This window comes from Penaeus vannamei, chromosome 25 (assembly GCF_042767895.1).
Source record: "Penaeus vannamei isolate JL-2024 chromosome 25, ASM4276789v1, whole genome shotgun sequence".
Taxonomy (NCBI): domain Eukaryota; kingdom Metazoa; phylum Arthropoda; class Malacostraca; order Decapoda; family Penaeidae; genus Penaeus; species Penaeus vannamei.
The window spans coordinates 8,671,009-8,686,770 of record NC_091573.1 but is presented as its reverse complement, the minus strand read 5'-3'; the positions used below and the strand labels follow the sequence as shown (position 1 = coordinate 8,686,770).

At 43.5% G+C, this 15,762-nt stretch overlaps 1 protein-coding gene across 1 annotated transcript in view; it reads right to left on the bottom strand.

The window, feature by feature from the left end:
* The window catches only part of LOC113809856 (protein turtle homolog A-like), a 99,953-nt gene that overhangs the window by 54,657 nt on the left and 29,534 nt on the right, over positions 1 to 15,762 (bottom strand). The window contains exons 2-5 of the mRNA XM_070139083.1: positions 6,882 to 7,014; positions 3,323 to 3,528; positions 2,191 to 2,307; positions 105 to 308 (exon numbers count right to left, since the gene is read on the bottom strand). Of these exons, the coding sequence (XP_069995184.1) occupies positions 105 to 308; positions 2,191 to 2,307; positions 3,323 to 3,528; positions 6,882 to 7,014 (660 nt within the window). The remainder of the gene's footprint in view (positions 1 to 104; positions 309 to 2,190; positions 2,308 to 3,322; positions 3,529 to 6,881; positions 7,015 to 15,762) is intronic.

Genomic DNA, 15,762 nt, shown 5'->3' with positions numbered 1-15,762 from the left:
GCGAAATAGAAAAAAGAGAGCAAGAAAGCACAAACTACAGAGAAAGAGAGAAGACAAAAAAAAAAAAAAAAATCAACCACGACCTTACTCGACCCAATACTCACAATCCATGTCAATCGTCACAGCAGTGGAGAGAGGGATCAAAAGGTCAGAATTGGATGCCTGGCAAGTCAACACCTTGTGGAGATCCGCGCGGGTCAGGGGCGGCAAGGTCAAGGTGTTCCGGGCTACGTTGCTGGTGTTGACCTCGCTCACGTCATCCAGGAGTGACCCCTTTTGCCACCAGGTCAGCGTTGGCGGAGGGATACCTGAGGGAGAGAGAGAGAGAGAAAGAGAGAAATTAGTAGGAAATTGATCTTAAAATTGGGAAAATGAGTAAATTTGGGAAATAAAAGGAAAATTGAGAAGGATAAGTAAAAGAGGGATAGGGAATGAGTTTAACAAATGGAAAATTGAGAAGGATAAGTAAAAGAGGGATAGGGAATGAGTTAGGAATAAGTAAAAAAAAAAGGAAAATAAGAAAGATAAATAAAGGGAGAATAAGGAATTACTTAGGAATGAGCGACACTGAAAAACAAAAATGGAAAATAAGAAAGATAAAGAGAAGGATAAGACGAATGATTTTAGGAATTAGTGAAGTTAAGAAAAAACTGGAAAATAAGAAAGACAAACAAAAGAAAGATAAAGCGAGAAAAATGATAAATTAATGAAAAAATAGAAAATGAAAAAAATAGGATAAGGAGAGAATGTTGTTACACGTTAATGAAATTGAAACAAAAGTAACATGACAAGGGTAAATAATAATAATAATAATGATAAAAAACGAAGCGAGAACTGGCAACCAAGAACTGGTCGCCCGAGTTGAGTGGCCGTAAGACACGTAAGAAGGAGAGGGAAGGAGAGAGAGAGAGAGAGAGAGAGAGAAAAAGGGAAGGGGAGGAAGGGAGAGAGGGAGAGAGAGAGAGGGAACGGGAAGGGGGAGGGAGAGGGAGAGAGAGAGGGAGATGGAGGAGAGGAGGGAGATGGAGGGAGAGAGGAGAGAGGGAGATGGAGGGAGAGAGGAGGGAGGGAGGGAGGAGGGAGAGGAAAGAAGAGTGAAGAGGGAGAGAGGGAGAGAGAGAAAGAGAGAGAGAGAGAGAGGTAGACAGAGGGAGAGAGAGAGAGAGAAGAGGGGAAGGGGGGAGGGAGAGGGAGAGAGAGGGAGGAGAGAGAGAGAGAGAGAGAGGTAGACAGAGGGGAGAGAGAGAGAGAGAAAGAAAGGGAAGGGAGAGCGAGAGAGAGAGAGAGAGAGAGAGAGAGAGAGAGAGAGAGAGAGAGAGAGAGAGAGAGAGAGAGAGAGGGCGTGGACGGGGGAACGTGTTAGCTGTCCATGAGAATCTTGATATCCATGGCTAGCATTGATGAACGATCTCGAATACGGACAGAGAGAGAGAGAGAGAGAGAGAGAGAGAGAGAGAGAGAGAGAGAGAGAGAGAGAGAGAGAGAGAGAGAGAGAGAAAGAAAGGGAGCACAGAGAGAGAGAGAGAGAGAGAGAGAGCGTGGACGGGGGAACGTGTTAGCTGTCCATGAGAATCTTGATATCCATGGCTGGCGGTGATGAACGATCTCGAATACGAGACAGAGAGAGAGAGAGAGAGAGAGAGAGAGAGAGAGAGAGAGAGAGAGAGAGAGAGAGAGAGAGAACAAGAATGTCGGGGCGTAAAAATGATTCTCGCAGCCGACTAAAAGTGCTTTGTCGGGGCTTAAGTTCGGGTTTGAATATTTGAAAGGAAATGAGACGGTTTTGATAGATGGGAGTCCGTTCTCTCGATGTATTCTTTCGGTTCACTGGGTTCAAAAGACAAAAAATAAGAAGAAAAAAATAAAAAAACAATGCATTTTTTCGGTGCCGCTACTGTCAATGAATGGAAATTAACTGTCAGATAAAATAGGAAAAAAATATATGTCTGTCACCGAATGGCTGTAACATCGCAGCTCAATTTCCTCTTATAAAAAAAATCAACCAGATTTACTCAGAAATCGCAACGGAAATGACGCAAAAGACGCGCGAAATTAAGCGATTTAAACTTTCAAATAATTAACGTAAAACGGTCTCGCGCCAGATTCCGAACCCCGATAGTGCGAACAAACGTACTTATAACCCAAGTAGAATCAATCATCTTAAATTAAAAGTACGTAATTAAAACTCACCTCCTATGACTTGACAGGAGAGCCTCACTTCAGCTCCTTCAGGGTAAGGCCCCGCGAACTTAGTGACCGCGTTTCCGGGGTCAAGGTCGCTGGTGATGGTCATGGAACGAGGAGGAACTGCAAGAAAGAAAACGGGAACAAGAAAGAAAACGGGAACAAGAAAGAAAACGAGAAGTAAAAAAAAAATAAAATAAAATTAAACAACAAAACTATTCTAGCCTCACAAACTTTAGATCATAAAGAATCAGTAAAGATATAACTGGTATAGTTTAATTTCCGACGTGATATGATGATAAAAAAAGAAAAAAAAATCACGAGGATTACGAGCTTAAATTCTTTTTGCTCAAATCATTAATAAACTTGTTGCGCCTTTGTCAATTATCCCAAAACATGCAATGTCATCACATTTATCAAATCATTAAGAGTCTCCAACATTAGATTGGCTTCCTGATTAGCCAGTCGATTTGAGAGATTGAGTTTTTTATTTTTATTTATTTTTTATCCATTTATTTATTCATTTATTTTAGTAGTAGTATTGCTAATAGAGTTTAGATAGTGTGAATGCTAGGCTTATGGAATGTATTTAATTTGATTGAATTTACGTTTTTATTAAAGTTCTAAATGAAAAAAAAAAAAACTGTTAGAGATTGAGAGTAAATGAGTTGGTATTCAAACTTTTTTTTTCTCGTGCATGTGAGTGATTGGGAAGAACAATATTATTCTAGATTCTAAAATGTATTTAAGAAAAGGAAGTATTGAGTGATATAAATTAGATAATCATACACGCCCACACACAAACACATGCGCACACAAATACACACAATGACACACACGCTCCCCCCACACACACGCCCCCCCACAATCAAATACACACTTCCCCACACACACACAAAACACACACGCCCCCACCCCACACACAGCACCACCGCCCCCCCACACACACACACAAACACACACACAAACAAACAAACACACGCCCCCCCCCCCACACACACAAACACACAGCCCCACTCCCACACACACACACAAACACATCCATCCCCTTCCCCCCCACTTTTAATCCCCCCTCACCCCTACCTTCCTCCCCCACACCCTACCTTCCTCCCCACCTTCCTCCCCTTCCGAAACTCACCCACAACATCGAGTTTGATCCTCAAGTTCCTGGTCGGCGACTCGAGGAAGTCCACCCTGCACCGGTACTCGCCCTCGTCCTCCAGGTGAACCGTCTCGAGGAACAGCCCGGTCCTCTTCCGACCCACCATCATGTAGGCTCTGATGCCCAGGTCGTTGGCCGCCCAGTGCCGCCCGCGCTCCAGGGCCACGCTGCGGGAGTCCAGGCTGGGGGTGGGGTGGGTGGGGGAGGAAAGGGGTGGGGGAGGAAGGGGGCGGGGGGGGGAAGAGATGGAGAGAGGGTTAGATTCGATCTTTTTTATTTTTTTTATTGATTTTGGGTATTTGTGTGTTTGTTTGTTTGAGTGTTTGTGAGTGTGTGGGTGTGTGTGTGTGTGGGTGTACGTGTGTATATGTGTGTATGTGTTGTGTATGTGTTGTGTGTGTGTGTGTGTGTGTGTGTGTGTATGTGTTGTGTGTGTGTGTGTGTGTGTGTGTGTGCGTGTGTGTGTGTGTGTGAGTTTTGTATGTGTTTGTCTATTTAATCATTTATTCATACATTTGTTTGTGTATGGGTCTTGTGTATGCATATCTGCACTTGAGCGCGCGAAGCAATATGCAAATAGCAAGCCCCGAGAGTAAACCAAAGCTAATCTCTAATCTCAATACAGTGAATTAGCAATGTTGATTCAGCGCATCATATTTTTACTCCATCTATTGTTCCCGAATGAAATATAAATTTTCTAAATCGGCGAAAAACAATTAACTGTCGACGTCCAAACACTCAGAGGAAAGGTGTTATTCTCAGATGGTTTGGAAAAGCGGAAAACAATCACTTTAATTCATATCAGATCGGTTATGTATATATATATATATATATATATATATATATATATATATATATATATATATATATATATATATATATATATACATATATACATATATAAATATACATATACATATACACACATACATACACACACACACACAGATAATTACAACCACGAAAATTACGGTACTATTGCTGATGGCAATCCCCATGAAAGTAGCAGTAATGAGAGAGAAAGAACGCTTCTAATCACCCATTTGGGAAAATAGAAAATGCTCCTTGAAAAGCCTAAAAGAAACCGACAAATGGCCTTTCGCTCGTGTCTGGAACGAAGCAAAAAATATTGTCCGATAGTAAATGGTAGAAGAGAAGTAAAGCTCGTGAAAGTAGGGGGAGAGAAAGCGAGGGAGAAAGCCTAGAAATGGAAGAAAGAGTGGAGGGAGAGAACGAATGAAATTGGTAATATTGATGGATGAAAGATGTGGGTGATGATGATGATAGCGATGATAATAATGGTAATTAGGAAGAAAGACGTAGAAGATAAAGAAAGATGATGATTGATGATGATGATGATGATGATGATGATGATGATGATGATGATGATGATGATGATGATGATGATGATGATGATGGTGATGATGATGATGATGATGATGATGATAATGATGATGATGATGATGAGGAGGAAGAATAAGAAGATGGAGGAGAAGAAGAAGAAGGAGAAGGAGAAGAAGAAGAAGAAGAAAAAACAAAACAGAGGAAGAAGAGAAAAGAAGAAGAAGAATTAAAAAAAGATGATGAAGAACAAGAAAACGAAGCTAAGCAAACATCATGAATAAACAAAAGCCTAATAATAACACACAAGAATGAAGTCTCTCTCTAATAACCTTTCATTACTACACTTTGACTTAGACTTTGAAGCTAATTTTCTCGGCTCTTCCAATTGTTAACAGTAGCCATGCACCGTAAGCTTAGACATTAATATTTGTAAAGTATGAAGAACTGCATGTGGAACTGGTTTCGCTCTTGGCATTTGGCAAGGGGAAAAACATGGCGATGGCGGAAATTTGTTCTGGTAATCAATCATTTGCAAGGTGTTTTTAATGTTTATTACTCTTTTTCGTGTCTTTTCTAATTCGTTATTGCGCTGAAAGTGAAGATAAATGTGATGTTAGTGTTTGAAGTACTTTTTGTTATAACATTTGTACATTTTTAAGTTTGGGAGCTACTTAGATATACGATGTTTTGTTGTGGTAGAGTAACTAAGATAAAAAATGGAATAATTATCTTGTTTTCTTTTATGAGCTTAAAAGTTGCCGGAATACAGTTTATTTTCATGATTCTTATATATATCTTAACGTGAAGCATTTAAAAAAAAATTAATGTTCTCTCTCTCTCTCTCTCTCTCTCTCTCTCTCTCTCCCTCTTGCTCTCTTGCTCTCTCTCTCTTGCTGTCTCTTTTATTCTCTCTCTCTCAATCTCTCTCTCTCTCTCTCTCTCCCTCTCCCTCTCCCTCTAACTCTCCCTCTCATCCCCCCTTCCCTCTCTCTCTCTCTCTCTTTGCTTTTATCCCCGTATGAACTTACGTTGATGCGCCTATCAAAATAATAACTGGATAGAGAGAAAAAAAACATACTAAAAGTGAGGGTCATCAATACAATAGTAATAATACAATCACGAAGAACAGTGCAAAGGAGATAAAAGTATAGTTATATGTGCTTTTATAGCTGTACGGAATAGTTATAGCAAAGACCGTCTGTCTTAAGTGCCGACGAAGGAATAAAAAATCCGAACACATTTACTTACAAAAGCTAAGATTTATTTCCACCCGAACACTTATTTACTTACAAGAGTTAAGACATTTCCAAGCGAACACTTGTTTACTTACAAAAGCCAAGACATTTCCACCCGAACACTTGTTTACTTACAAAAGCTAGGGCTTATTTCCAAGCGAACACATTTACTTACAAAAGCCAAGACTATTTCCAAGCGAACACTTATTTACTTACAAAAGCCAAGACTTGTTTCCACCCGAACACTTATTTACTTACAAAAGCCAAGACCTATTTACACCCGAACACATTTACTTACAAGAGTTAAGACATATTTCTACCCGAACACTTTACTTACAAAAGCCAAGACTTATTTACACCCGAACACGTTTACTTACAAAAGCCGACTTATTTCAACCCGAACACTTATTTATTTACAAGAGCCAAGACTTATTTCGAGAGAGAAAGAGAGAGAGAGAGAGAGAGAGAGAGAGAGAGAGAGAGAGAGAGAGAGAGAGAGATAAACAGATAGATAGATATAGATATAGATAGATAGATATAGATATAGATAGATAGCAATAGATATATACAGATAGATGGATAGATAAATAGATAGATAGATAGAGAAGAAGATTGCCGCGGAAGATGGAAGGAAGGTTTTTGCCTTTATAAAACGACCAATTCTAGAGCGAATAAACATTTACCCTTATAAAACTACCAAATCTAGAGCAGATAAAAAGATCACCTTTATAAAACAACCAATCCTACAGCGAAAAAATATTTAGTCTTTATAAAAACAACCAAATTCAAGAGCGAATAAATATCTTTCTTTTATAAAAACAACCAAAGTCTAGAGCGAATGAATATCTATCCTTTATAAAAAACAACCAAATTCTAGAGCTAAGAAATATTTTCCCTTCAACAAAAAGCCCAAATTCCAAGACGAAGAAACCCCCCCACACAGCAAACCACTGTACCTGTAGATGGGCGTCCCCACACCATCCCTGTAGAAGAGGACGAGCAGAGTGGTGTCGTTGGGCGCTGGTGGCTCCATGTCGCACGGAAGCAAAACGCTTTCATTGGCGACAGCTCGGATTTCGGTCAAGGGGCCTGCGGGAGAGGGAGAGAGGGGGTGAGGGCGTGGCATTGGGTGTTGTGTGGGTAGGTCTGTGGTGTTGTGTGTTGTATTTAGGTATGGGGAATTATGTAGTATGTTTGTAATACACACACACACACACACACACACACACACACACACACACACACACACACACACACACACACACACACACACACACACACACACACACACACACACACACACACACACACACACACACACACACACACACACACACACACACACACACACACACACACACACACACACATATATATATATATATATATATATATATATATATATATATATATATATATATATATATATATATATATATATATAGAGAGAGAGAGAGAGAGAGAGAGAGAGAGAGAGAGAGAGAGAGAGTGAGAGGGAGATGAAGAGAGAGAGACATAAAATCATGTATGCATAAACAGATAGATAGATAGATAGACAGTTAGATAATTAGATAGATAGACACAGATGGATAGATAGACAGATATATAGATATAGATATTGAAAGATGAAATCATATATCATATGACATTGAATTAACAGAGTAATGGCATGATGAATATCATCTACGTAACGAAGTTATGCATTCATGACAAATGATGTCGAGATTGACGCTTTATTGAGTGGGCAGCGACATAGACACAAGAGAGAGATAAAGAGAGAGAGAGAGAGAGAGAGAGAGAGAGAGAGAGAGAGAGAGAGAGAGAGAGAGAGAGAGAGAGAGAGAGAAAGAGAAAGAGAGTCTGTCATGCACATTCGAGGCGTAACTATTTAGTTAGATTAAACTACATATTACAGTTTGTGTTAATTATGAAATTAATATGAAATGATGGCGAAAATAATGAAAGTGAAACATGTGTTTGATTGTTATGATAAAGTGATGATGATTATGATTCATGATGGTGGTTGTGGTGGAGATGGTGATGATGTTGTTAATTAAAGTGTAAGACTAGAAACAATTTCATAATGTCAGTAATAAGGGTAATGGTAAAACAACAACAACAATAAGAAAAAAAATAATCTCAAGAAAAGCAACATAAACAATAACAAAAACAACAATGAGAAAAAAAATCATAAGAAAAACAACATAAACAATAACAACAACAACAATGAGAAAAAAATAATAAGAAAAACAACATAAACAATAACAACAACAACAATAAGAAAAAAAATAAGAAAAACAACATAAACAATAGCAACAACAACAATGAGAAAAAATCCCAAGGAAAACAACATAAACAACAACAACAACAATAAGAAAAAAACAACAACAAAGATAACAAAAATACAAAACCAACAACAACAATAAAAGAAAAACAATAACATGATATCCCAGCAATACATTAAGGGTCGCTTTCCTTAGCCTCATTAGTAAATCTGAAGCATTACATTAAGAAAAGTAATTATCAGCGCTAATGGAATGCCAGAACGCGCAAATAAAAGCCCATGCGTGTGTGGCTTTGATTAATGGAGGAATTAAAACGGGGGTGACCTCTGTGTTTTGGTCGGGGGGGGGGTAGGGAGAGGGAGAGGGTTCCTGTTGGTCTTTGTTTCGTGTGTTTGTTTTGTTGCGTTTTTTTTTCTCTCTTTCTCTCTCTTTTTTTTTTTTTTTTTTGGTTGTTTTGTCTTCGTTCCGTTTGTTGTTGTTTTTTTGTCTGGTCTTTTGGCGTTGCTTTTGTTTTTTTCTTCGTTTTGTTTTACTTGTTTTTTGTCTTTGTTTTGTTTCATTAGTCTTGTTTATCTTTTTCTTTTGGTTATTTGTCTATTTATTTATCTTTGTCGTTATTTTTTCTTTCCTGTTCCCTTTTTCTTTATTTTTATTTCCTGTTTCTGATTTATTTCCTGTTTCTTAATTTGTTTTTGTCTTTGTTCCTTTCTGTTTCCTGCTTCCTCATTATCTTTCTCTGGTTTGCTCTGTCTCTTATATTTATCTGCTTCTTATGTCCATTTCTTTCGCTCACTCCCTTTTTTGTGTTTCCTCCTGTCTCTGCAATCTCTCTCTCTCTCTCTCTTTCTCTCTCTCTCTCTGTCTGTCTGTCTGTCTCTCTCTCTCTCTCTCTCTCTCTCTCTCTCTCTCACTCTCTCTCTCTCTCTCTCTCTCTCTCTCTCTCTCTCTCTCTCTCTCTCTCTCTCTCTCTCTCTCTCTCTCTCTCTCTTTCTCCCCCTCCCCCTGTCCCCTCCCTTCCCTTCTCCCCTTCTCCCTCTCACCCCCTCCCTCACTCTCTCTCTCTCTCTCTCTCTTTCTCCCCCTCCCCCTGTCCCTCCCTCTGTCTCCTTCTCCCTCACCCCCTCTCTCTCTCTCTCTCTCTCTCTCTCTGTCTCTCTCTCTCTCCATCTCCTTCTCCCTCCCCCCTCCCTCCCCTTGTCCCTCTCTCCATGTCCTTCTCCATCCTCTAAACCCCCCCCTCTCTCTCTCTCTCTCTCTCTATCTCTCTCTCCATCTCCTCCTCCCCCTCCCTCCCCCTGTCCCTCTCTCCATGTCCCTTCCTTCCCTCTCAACCCCCTCCCTCCCTCTCTCCCTCTCTCCCTCTTTCTCTCTCCCACATTCTTATCACCCTCACCCCCTCATAACGACCCGAATTTCCCCTCGGTCTCGATCCGGCCATCCAAGTTCGCCTCGGCAACTCTGGCCCAAAATAGCAGCTCAAAGTAAGAAATGACCCGGCCATGAATTCGTCATCGCGCTGGCATCGGCAAAAGTCTGCGGGAATAGCACGCCGGTTTTCATTTTACTCGAGGTGGCCTATCTGTCTTGCTTTTATTAGCCTTGTTATTGTTGTCTCCATTATCATCGTTGCTGTTATTATTATGATCTGTTATCACACTTATTATTATTATTATGATTTTCATAATCATTGATATAATTATTATTACTATTATCATTATCAGTATCATCATCAAAATCATTACCCCCATTATCATTATTATTATCAATATCGTAATTATCATTATCATTATTTTCCTTGTAATCATCATCCTTACTATCATTACCGTAATTACTACCCTTATTGTATTATGATTTTTAAACATGCACGACTAAAAATTTTTTACCCCCTTTTTATTTCTTATAAAAATTTTTTTCCCTTTAAATCCCTTATTATCATCATCACTGTCACCATTAGGGTCACCATCACCTCTGTCACTCTACCCATAAATGCACAATACCCGTTTTGATGAAAAGGACCCCCCCCAAAAAAAAAATTTTAAAGGGGGTGCCAATATAAACTTTTTTTTTCAGTTTTTTAAATTTTTTCCCCAAATTTGAAAATTTCTGGAAAAACGTCCTTTATGAAATTAATGGAAAGAGATTCGTAAATACAAAGAACAAAGATGGGAAAGAACAGAGATGAACAAAGAACAAAGATGATCAAGGGACAGAGAGAAAAAAAAGGGAAAAAAGAAAGAAAAAAAAAGGTAAAATAAAAAAAAGCCCCAAAAAAAAAAAAAAAAGGGGAAATTTTTTAACATTTTTTAAGGGGAAAAAAAGATAAGATAAATGGGGGGGGCGGGGGAAATTTTAAAAGAGGGGGAAAAGGGGGGGGAAAAGGGGGGGGGGGAGGGGGGAAAGGGGGGGAGGGGGGAGGAGGGGAAGGAGGGGGGGAAGGAGGAGGAGGGGGGGAAAAAAAAAAGGAGGGGGGAGGAAAGGGGGAAAAGGGAAAAAGGGAAAAAGGGAAAAAGGGAAAAAAAAGGGGGAAAAAGGGAAAAAAAAGGGGAAAAAGGGAAAAAAAAGGGGAAAAAAGGGAAAAAAAGGGAAAAAGGGGGGAGGGGCGGGGAGGGAGGGAGGGTGGGAGGGAAAAAAAGGGGGAAAAAAGGGAAAAAAAAGGGGGAAAAAAGGGGGAAAGGGGGAAAGGGGGGGAGGGGGAGGAGGAGAAAAAGGGGGGGGGGGGTGGGGGGAGGGGGGGGGAAGGGGGGGTGGAGGGGGGAAAGGGGGGAGGTGGAGGGGGAAAAGGGGGGGGGAGGAGGGGAAAAAGGGGAGGAGGAGGGGGGAAAGGGGGGGAGGGGAGGAGGGGGGGGAGGGGGGGAAAAGGGGGGAAAGGGAAAAAAAGGGGGGGGGGGGAAAAGGGGGAGGGGGAAAAGGGGGAGGGAGGGGGGGTTGGGGGGGGGGGGAGGAGGGGGGGGAGGGAGGGGAGGAGGTGGAAAAGGGGAGGAGGGGAGGAGATGGAGGAGGGGGAGGGGGGAGGAGGAGGGGAGGGGAGGGGAAAAGGGGGCGGAGGGGGAGGGGGAGGGGGAAGAGGGGGAAGGGGAAAAAGGGGGAAAAAGGGGAGGAGGAGGAGGAGGAGGAGGAGGAGGAGGAGGAGGAGGAGGAGGAGGAGGGGAAAAAGGGGAAAAAAGAAAAAAGAAAAAAGGAAAAAGAAGAAAAAAAAGAAGAAGAAGAAGGAGAAGGAGGAGAGAGAGAGAGAAGAGGAGAGAAAAGAGAGAGAGAGAGAGAGAGGGGGGAAAAAGGGGGGGGAGGAGGGGGGGGGGGGGAGGAGGGAGGGAGGGGAGAAAGGATGGGTTTTGCTGGGGAAAAACCAAAAACCCCCAATAAATTTTGAAAAAAAAAATTTTACTTGGGGGTTGAAAAAAAAAAAAAAGGAAAAAAAAATTTGGGAAAGGGGAAGGAAAAAAGAAAAAAAAAAAAAAAAAAAAAACAACAAAAAACCCCAACCCCCAACAGAAAAAAAAAAAAGAGAAAAACAAAAGAGAAGAGAAAGAAAAAGAAAAAGGGGAAAAAAGGGGGAAAAAAAACAGAGAAGAGGAAAAGAAAAAAGGGGGGGAAAGAAGAAAAAGGGGGGGGAAAAAGGGGAACAGAAAAAGCCCCAAAAAAAGGGGCCGCCGGGACAAAACCCGGGGCCCCAAAACAGCCCCCAAGAAAGCAAAACAGCCGAACAGGGGGGGGGGAAGGGGGGGGGGAAGGGGGGAAGGGGGGGGGAAAGGGGGGAGACAAAAGGAAGGGGGGGGGAAAAGGGGGGAAAGGGGGGGGGGGAAAAGGGGGGGGGGGGAAGGGGGAAAAGGGGGGAAAGGGGGGGAGAAGGGGGGGAAAAAAGGGGGAAGGGGGGGGAAAAAGGGGGAAGGGGGGGGAAAAGGAGGGGGAGGGAAAGAAAAAGAAATCAGCCAAAAAAACACCATTTAAAAATACCCCCCCCCCCGGTCCTTAAAAGGGTTTTTTATAAGCGGCCAAAACCGAAATAAAACCCCAAAACCCCCCCCCCTTTCCCCCCCCCCCCCCCCCCCCCCCCCCCCCCCCCCCCCCTTTTTTTTTCCCCCGGGGGTTTTTTTTTTTTAAAAAGGGGAAAAAAAAAAGGGGGGGGGAAAAGGGGGAAGGGGAAAAAAGGGGGAAAGGGGGAAGAGGGGGGGGGGGGAAAAGGGGGGGGAAAAGGGGGGGAAAAGGGGGGGGAAAAAAAAAAGGGGAAAAAAAGGGGGGGGAAAGGGGGGAAAAAGGGGGGGAAAAAAAAAGGGGAAAAGGGGAAAAAGGGGGAAAAGGGGGAAAGGGGGGGAAAAGAAGGGGGAAAAAAAGGGGAAGGGGGAGAAAAAAAGGGAAAAAAAGGGGGAAAAAAGGGAAAAGGGGGGGAAAAAGGGGAAAAAGGGGAAAAAAAAGGGGGGAAGTTTAATTTTAAAAAATGAAAAGTATTAAAAAAATAAAAATTTAATTTAAAAATTGTTTTAATTTTTCCTTTTTTCCTTGAAAAAAAAATTTTTTCCCCCGGGCCCCCCCTTTCCCCCCCCCCCCCTCCCCCCCCCCCCCCCCCCCAACCCCCCCCCCCCCCCCCTTCCCCCCCCCCCCTTCCCCCCCTTTTCCCCCCTTTTCCCCTTTTTTTTTTTCCCTCCTTTTTTTTTTAAATTTTAAGGCCCCCCCTTTTTTTTGGGGGGAAAAAGGGGGGGGAAAAAAGGGCCCCCAAAAAGAGAAAGGGGAAAGGGGGAAAGGGGGGGAAAAAGGGGGGGGAGGGGGGGGGAAGGGGAGAAGGGGGGGGAAAGAAAGAGAGGGGGGGGGGGTTTGGGGGGGGTTTTAAAAGGGGGGAAAAGGGGAAGGAAAAAAAAAGGGGGAAAAAGGGGGAAAAAGGGGGGGAAAAAAAAAAAGGGGGGAAAAAAAGGGGGGGAAAAAAAGGAAAGGGGGAAAAAAGGGGGGAAAGAAGGGGGGAAAAGGAAAAGGGGGAAGGGGAAGGGGGGAGAAAAAAAGGAAAAAAGAAAAAAGGGGAAAGGGGAAAAAAATGGGGAAAGGGGGGGGAAAAGGGGGGGGGAAAAAGGAAGAAAAAGGGGGAAAAAGGGGGAAGAGGAAAAAAGGGGGGGAAAAAAAGGGGGGAAAGAAAAAGGGGGAAAAAGGGAAAGAAGAAAATAAAAAAAAAAAAAAAAAAAAGAAAAAAAAAAAAAAAAATGGTAAAATAAAAAAGATAAAATAAGGAAAAAAAGGGGAAAAAAAAAGAAAAAGAACGGGGAAAAACCCCCCCCCCCCGTTAAGTTTAAAAGGGAGGAAGGTAAAGCCCAAAAAAGGGGGTTGGGGGGGGTGGACCCCCCGGGGAAGGGGGAGGGGGGGAAAATTTTTGGGGAAAAGATTGGGGGGGAAAAAGGGGAGGGGGGGAAGAGGGGGAGGGGAAGAGAAGGAGAGGGGGGGAGGAAAAGGAAGAAGGAGAGAGAGGGAGAGAGGGGGAAAAAGGAAAGAAAAAGGGGTTGGGGGGTTTTTGGGAAAGAAGGGGAGGGAGAGAAGGGGGTTGGGGGTTGGGGTGGGTGATATGAGGGAGGGTGATAGAGAGAGGGAGGGGAGGGAGGAGAGAGGGGGGAGAAAAGGAGAAAAAGAAAGAGAGGGGGGATTTTGAAGGGGGAGAAGGGAGAGGGAGAAGGGGTGAAGGGAAAGGGGGTTTTGAGGAGGTAAGGGGGAATGGGTGAAGGGAGAGAGAGAAGGGGGGATAAGTGATGAGAAGGTAAGGAAGAGGGGGACAGGAGGAATGAGGAAAGGGAGGGAATGAGGGAGAGGAGAGAGGGTGAGGGAGGAAGAAGAGGGTTTTGGGGATGGGGGAAAGGGAGGGAGAGGAAAAGGGAGAGGAGAAAGGGGAAATGAGGAGAGAAAAGAGTGAGGGAGAGGGAATTGGGGGTCGGGAAAAGGATAGAGAGAGAGAGAGAAAGAGAGAGAGAGAAAGAGAGAGAGAGAGAAAGAGAGAGAGAGAGAGAGAGAGAGAGAGAGAGAGAGAGAGAGAGAGAGAGAGAGAGAGAGAGAGAGAAAGAGAGAGAGAGAGAGAGAGAGAGAGAGAGAGAGAGAGAGAGAGAGAGAGAGAGAGAGGGAGAGAGAGAGAGAGAGAGAGAGAGAGAGACGAGATGATTAAGTGGGGGAAAAGAGACGATAGGAATGAGGGAGAAGAGAGAGAGAGAGGAAGTAAAGGGAAATGAGGGAAGAAGAGAAGAGGAGAACTGAGGATAAGGAGACAGAGGAACGATAAACCTAAGGAGAGAGAGAAAGTAGAAGACCAAGGGAGAGAATAGGGAGGTGGAGGACGGGGGAAGAGGGAGGGGTGGAGGACGGGAGAGAGGGAGGGGAGGGAGCTGGAGGATGGGAGAAAGAGAAGGGGAGGTGGAGGACGGGAGAAGAGGAGGGGAGGGGTGGAGGACGGGAGAAGAGGGGGAGTGGAGGATGAGAGAAGAAGGGGAATGGAGAACGGGGGGGAAAAAGAGGAGGAGGGAGGGGTTGGAAGACGGGAGAAGAGGGAAAAGGGGGGGTGGAGGATGGGAGAAGAGAGGGTGGAGGGGAAAAAGGGAGGGGGGAGGGGGGAAGGGGGGGGGGGAAAAGGGGGGGGAAAGGAGGGGAAAAGGAGGGTGGTGAACGGGAGAAGACGGGAGAAGAGGGAAGAAGGGGTGGAGGACGGTGTAGGAGGAGGAGGAGGAGAAGGAAGAGAAAGACTTCCCAGAGCCATTCCTCTCCTCAAGTCCCTCGAATCAGCGGTGGTTATATGGCTCAGGTTATTGCATATTGGATTGCAGTTTCATTCATTGTGCGACTTTTTTTTTGATCCCGTCCGTTGTGTGGGTGCAAGGGAAGGGGTTTTTGGCCTTTGATTCGGGAAGATGGAGGAAGGAAGGAGGAGGAAGGAGGTGGAGGAGGTGGAGGAGGAAGGAGGAGGAAAAGGGAGGTGGAGGAAGGAGGTGGAAGGGAGGTGGAGGAGGGGGGAAGGAGGAAGGAGGAGGGAGGTGGAGGTGGAGGAGAGAGAGAGAGAGAGAGAGAGAGAGAGAGAGAGAGAGAGAGAGAGAGAGAGAGAGAGAGAGAGAGAGAGAGAGAGAGAGAGAGAGAAAGAGAGAGAAAGAGAGAGCGAGCGAGAGAGAGAGAGAGAGAGAGAGAGAGAGAGAGAGAGAGAGAGAGAGAGAGAGAGAGAGAGAGAGAGAGAGAGAGAATAAAAAGGAAATTAATAATCCGCCCCGAAAAGAATCGCGAATTCACTAAGCCCTTGATTGGTCATCCATCTAAAAGTTTTGCTGAATTAGCTTTATCCGAAGACACAGCAACGGCGAAAAAATGGAACATATCAACTTTTATTCATTACTTATCATCATTGTTTTTCTTGTTGTTTTTTTCTTTTTGCTTTATTTTCTTTTTTCTGTGTTCCAGCCCTCTTTTGTTGATTTTCTCATTCTTTTTTTTCTCTCTCTCTTTTCTTTGTTTTTCTGCGTTCCATCACTCCCTTGTTATTTTCCTTCTTCTTCTTTCTTTCTTTTCTTTATTTTTCTGTGTTCCATTACTCCCTTGTAATTGCCCCTCT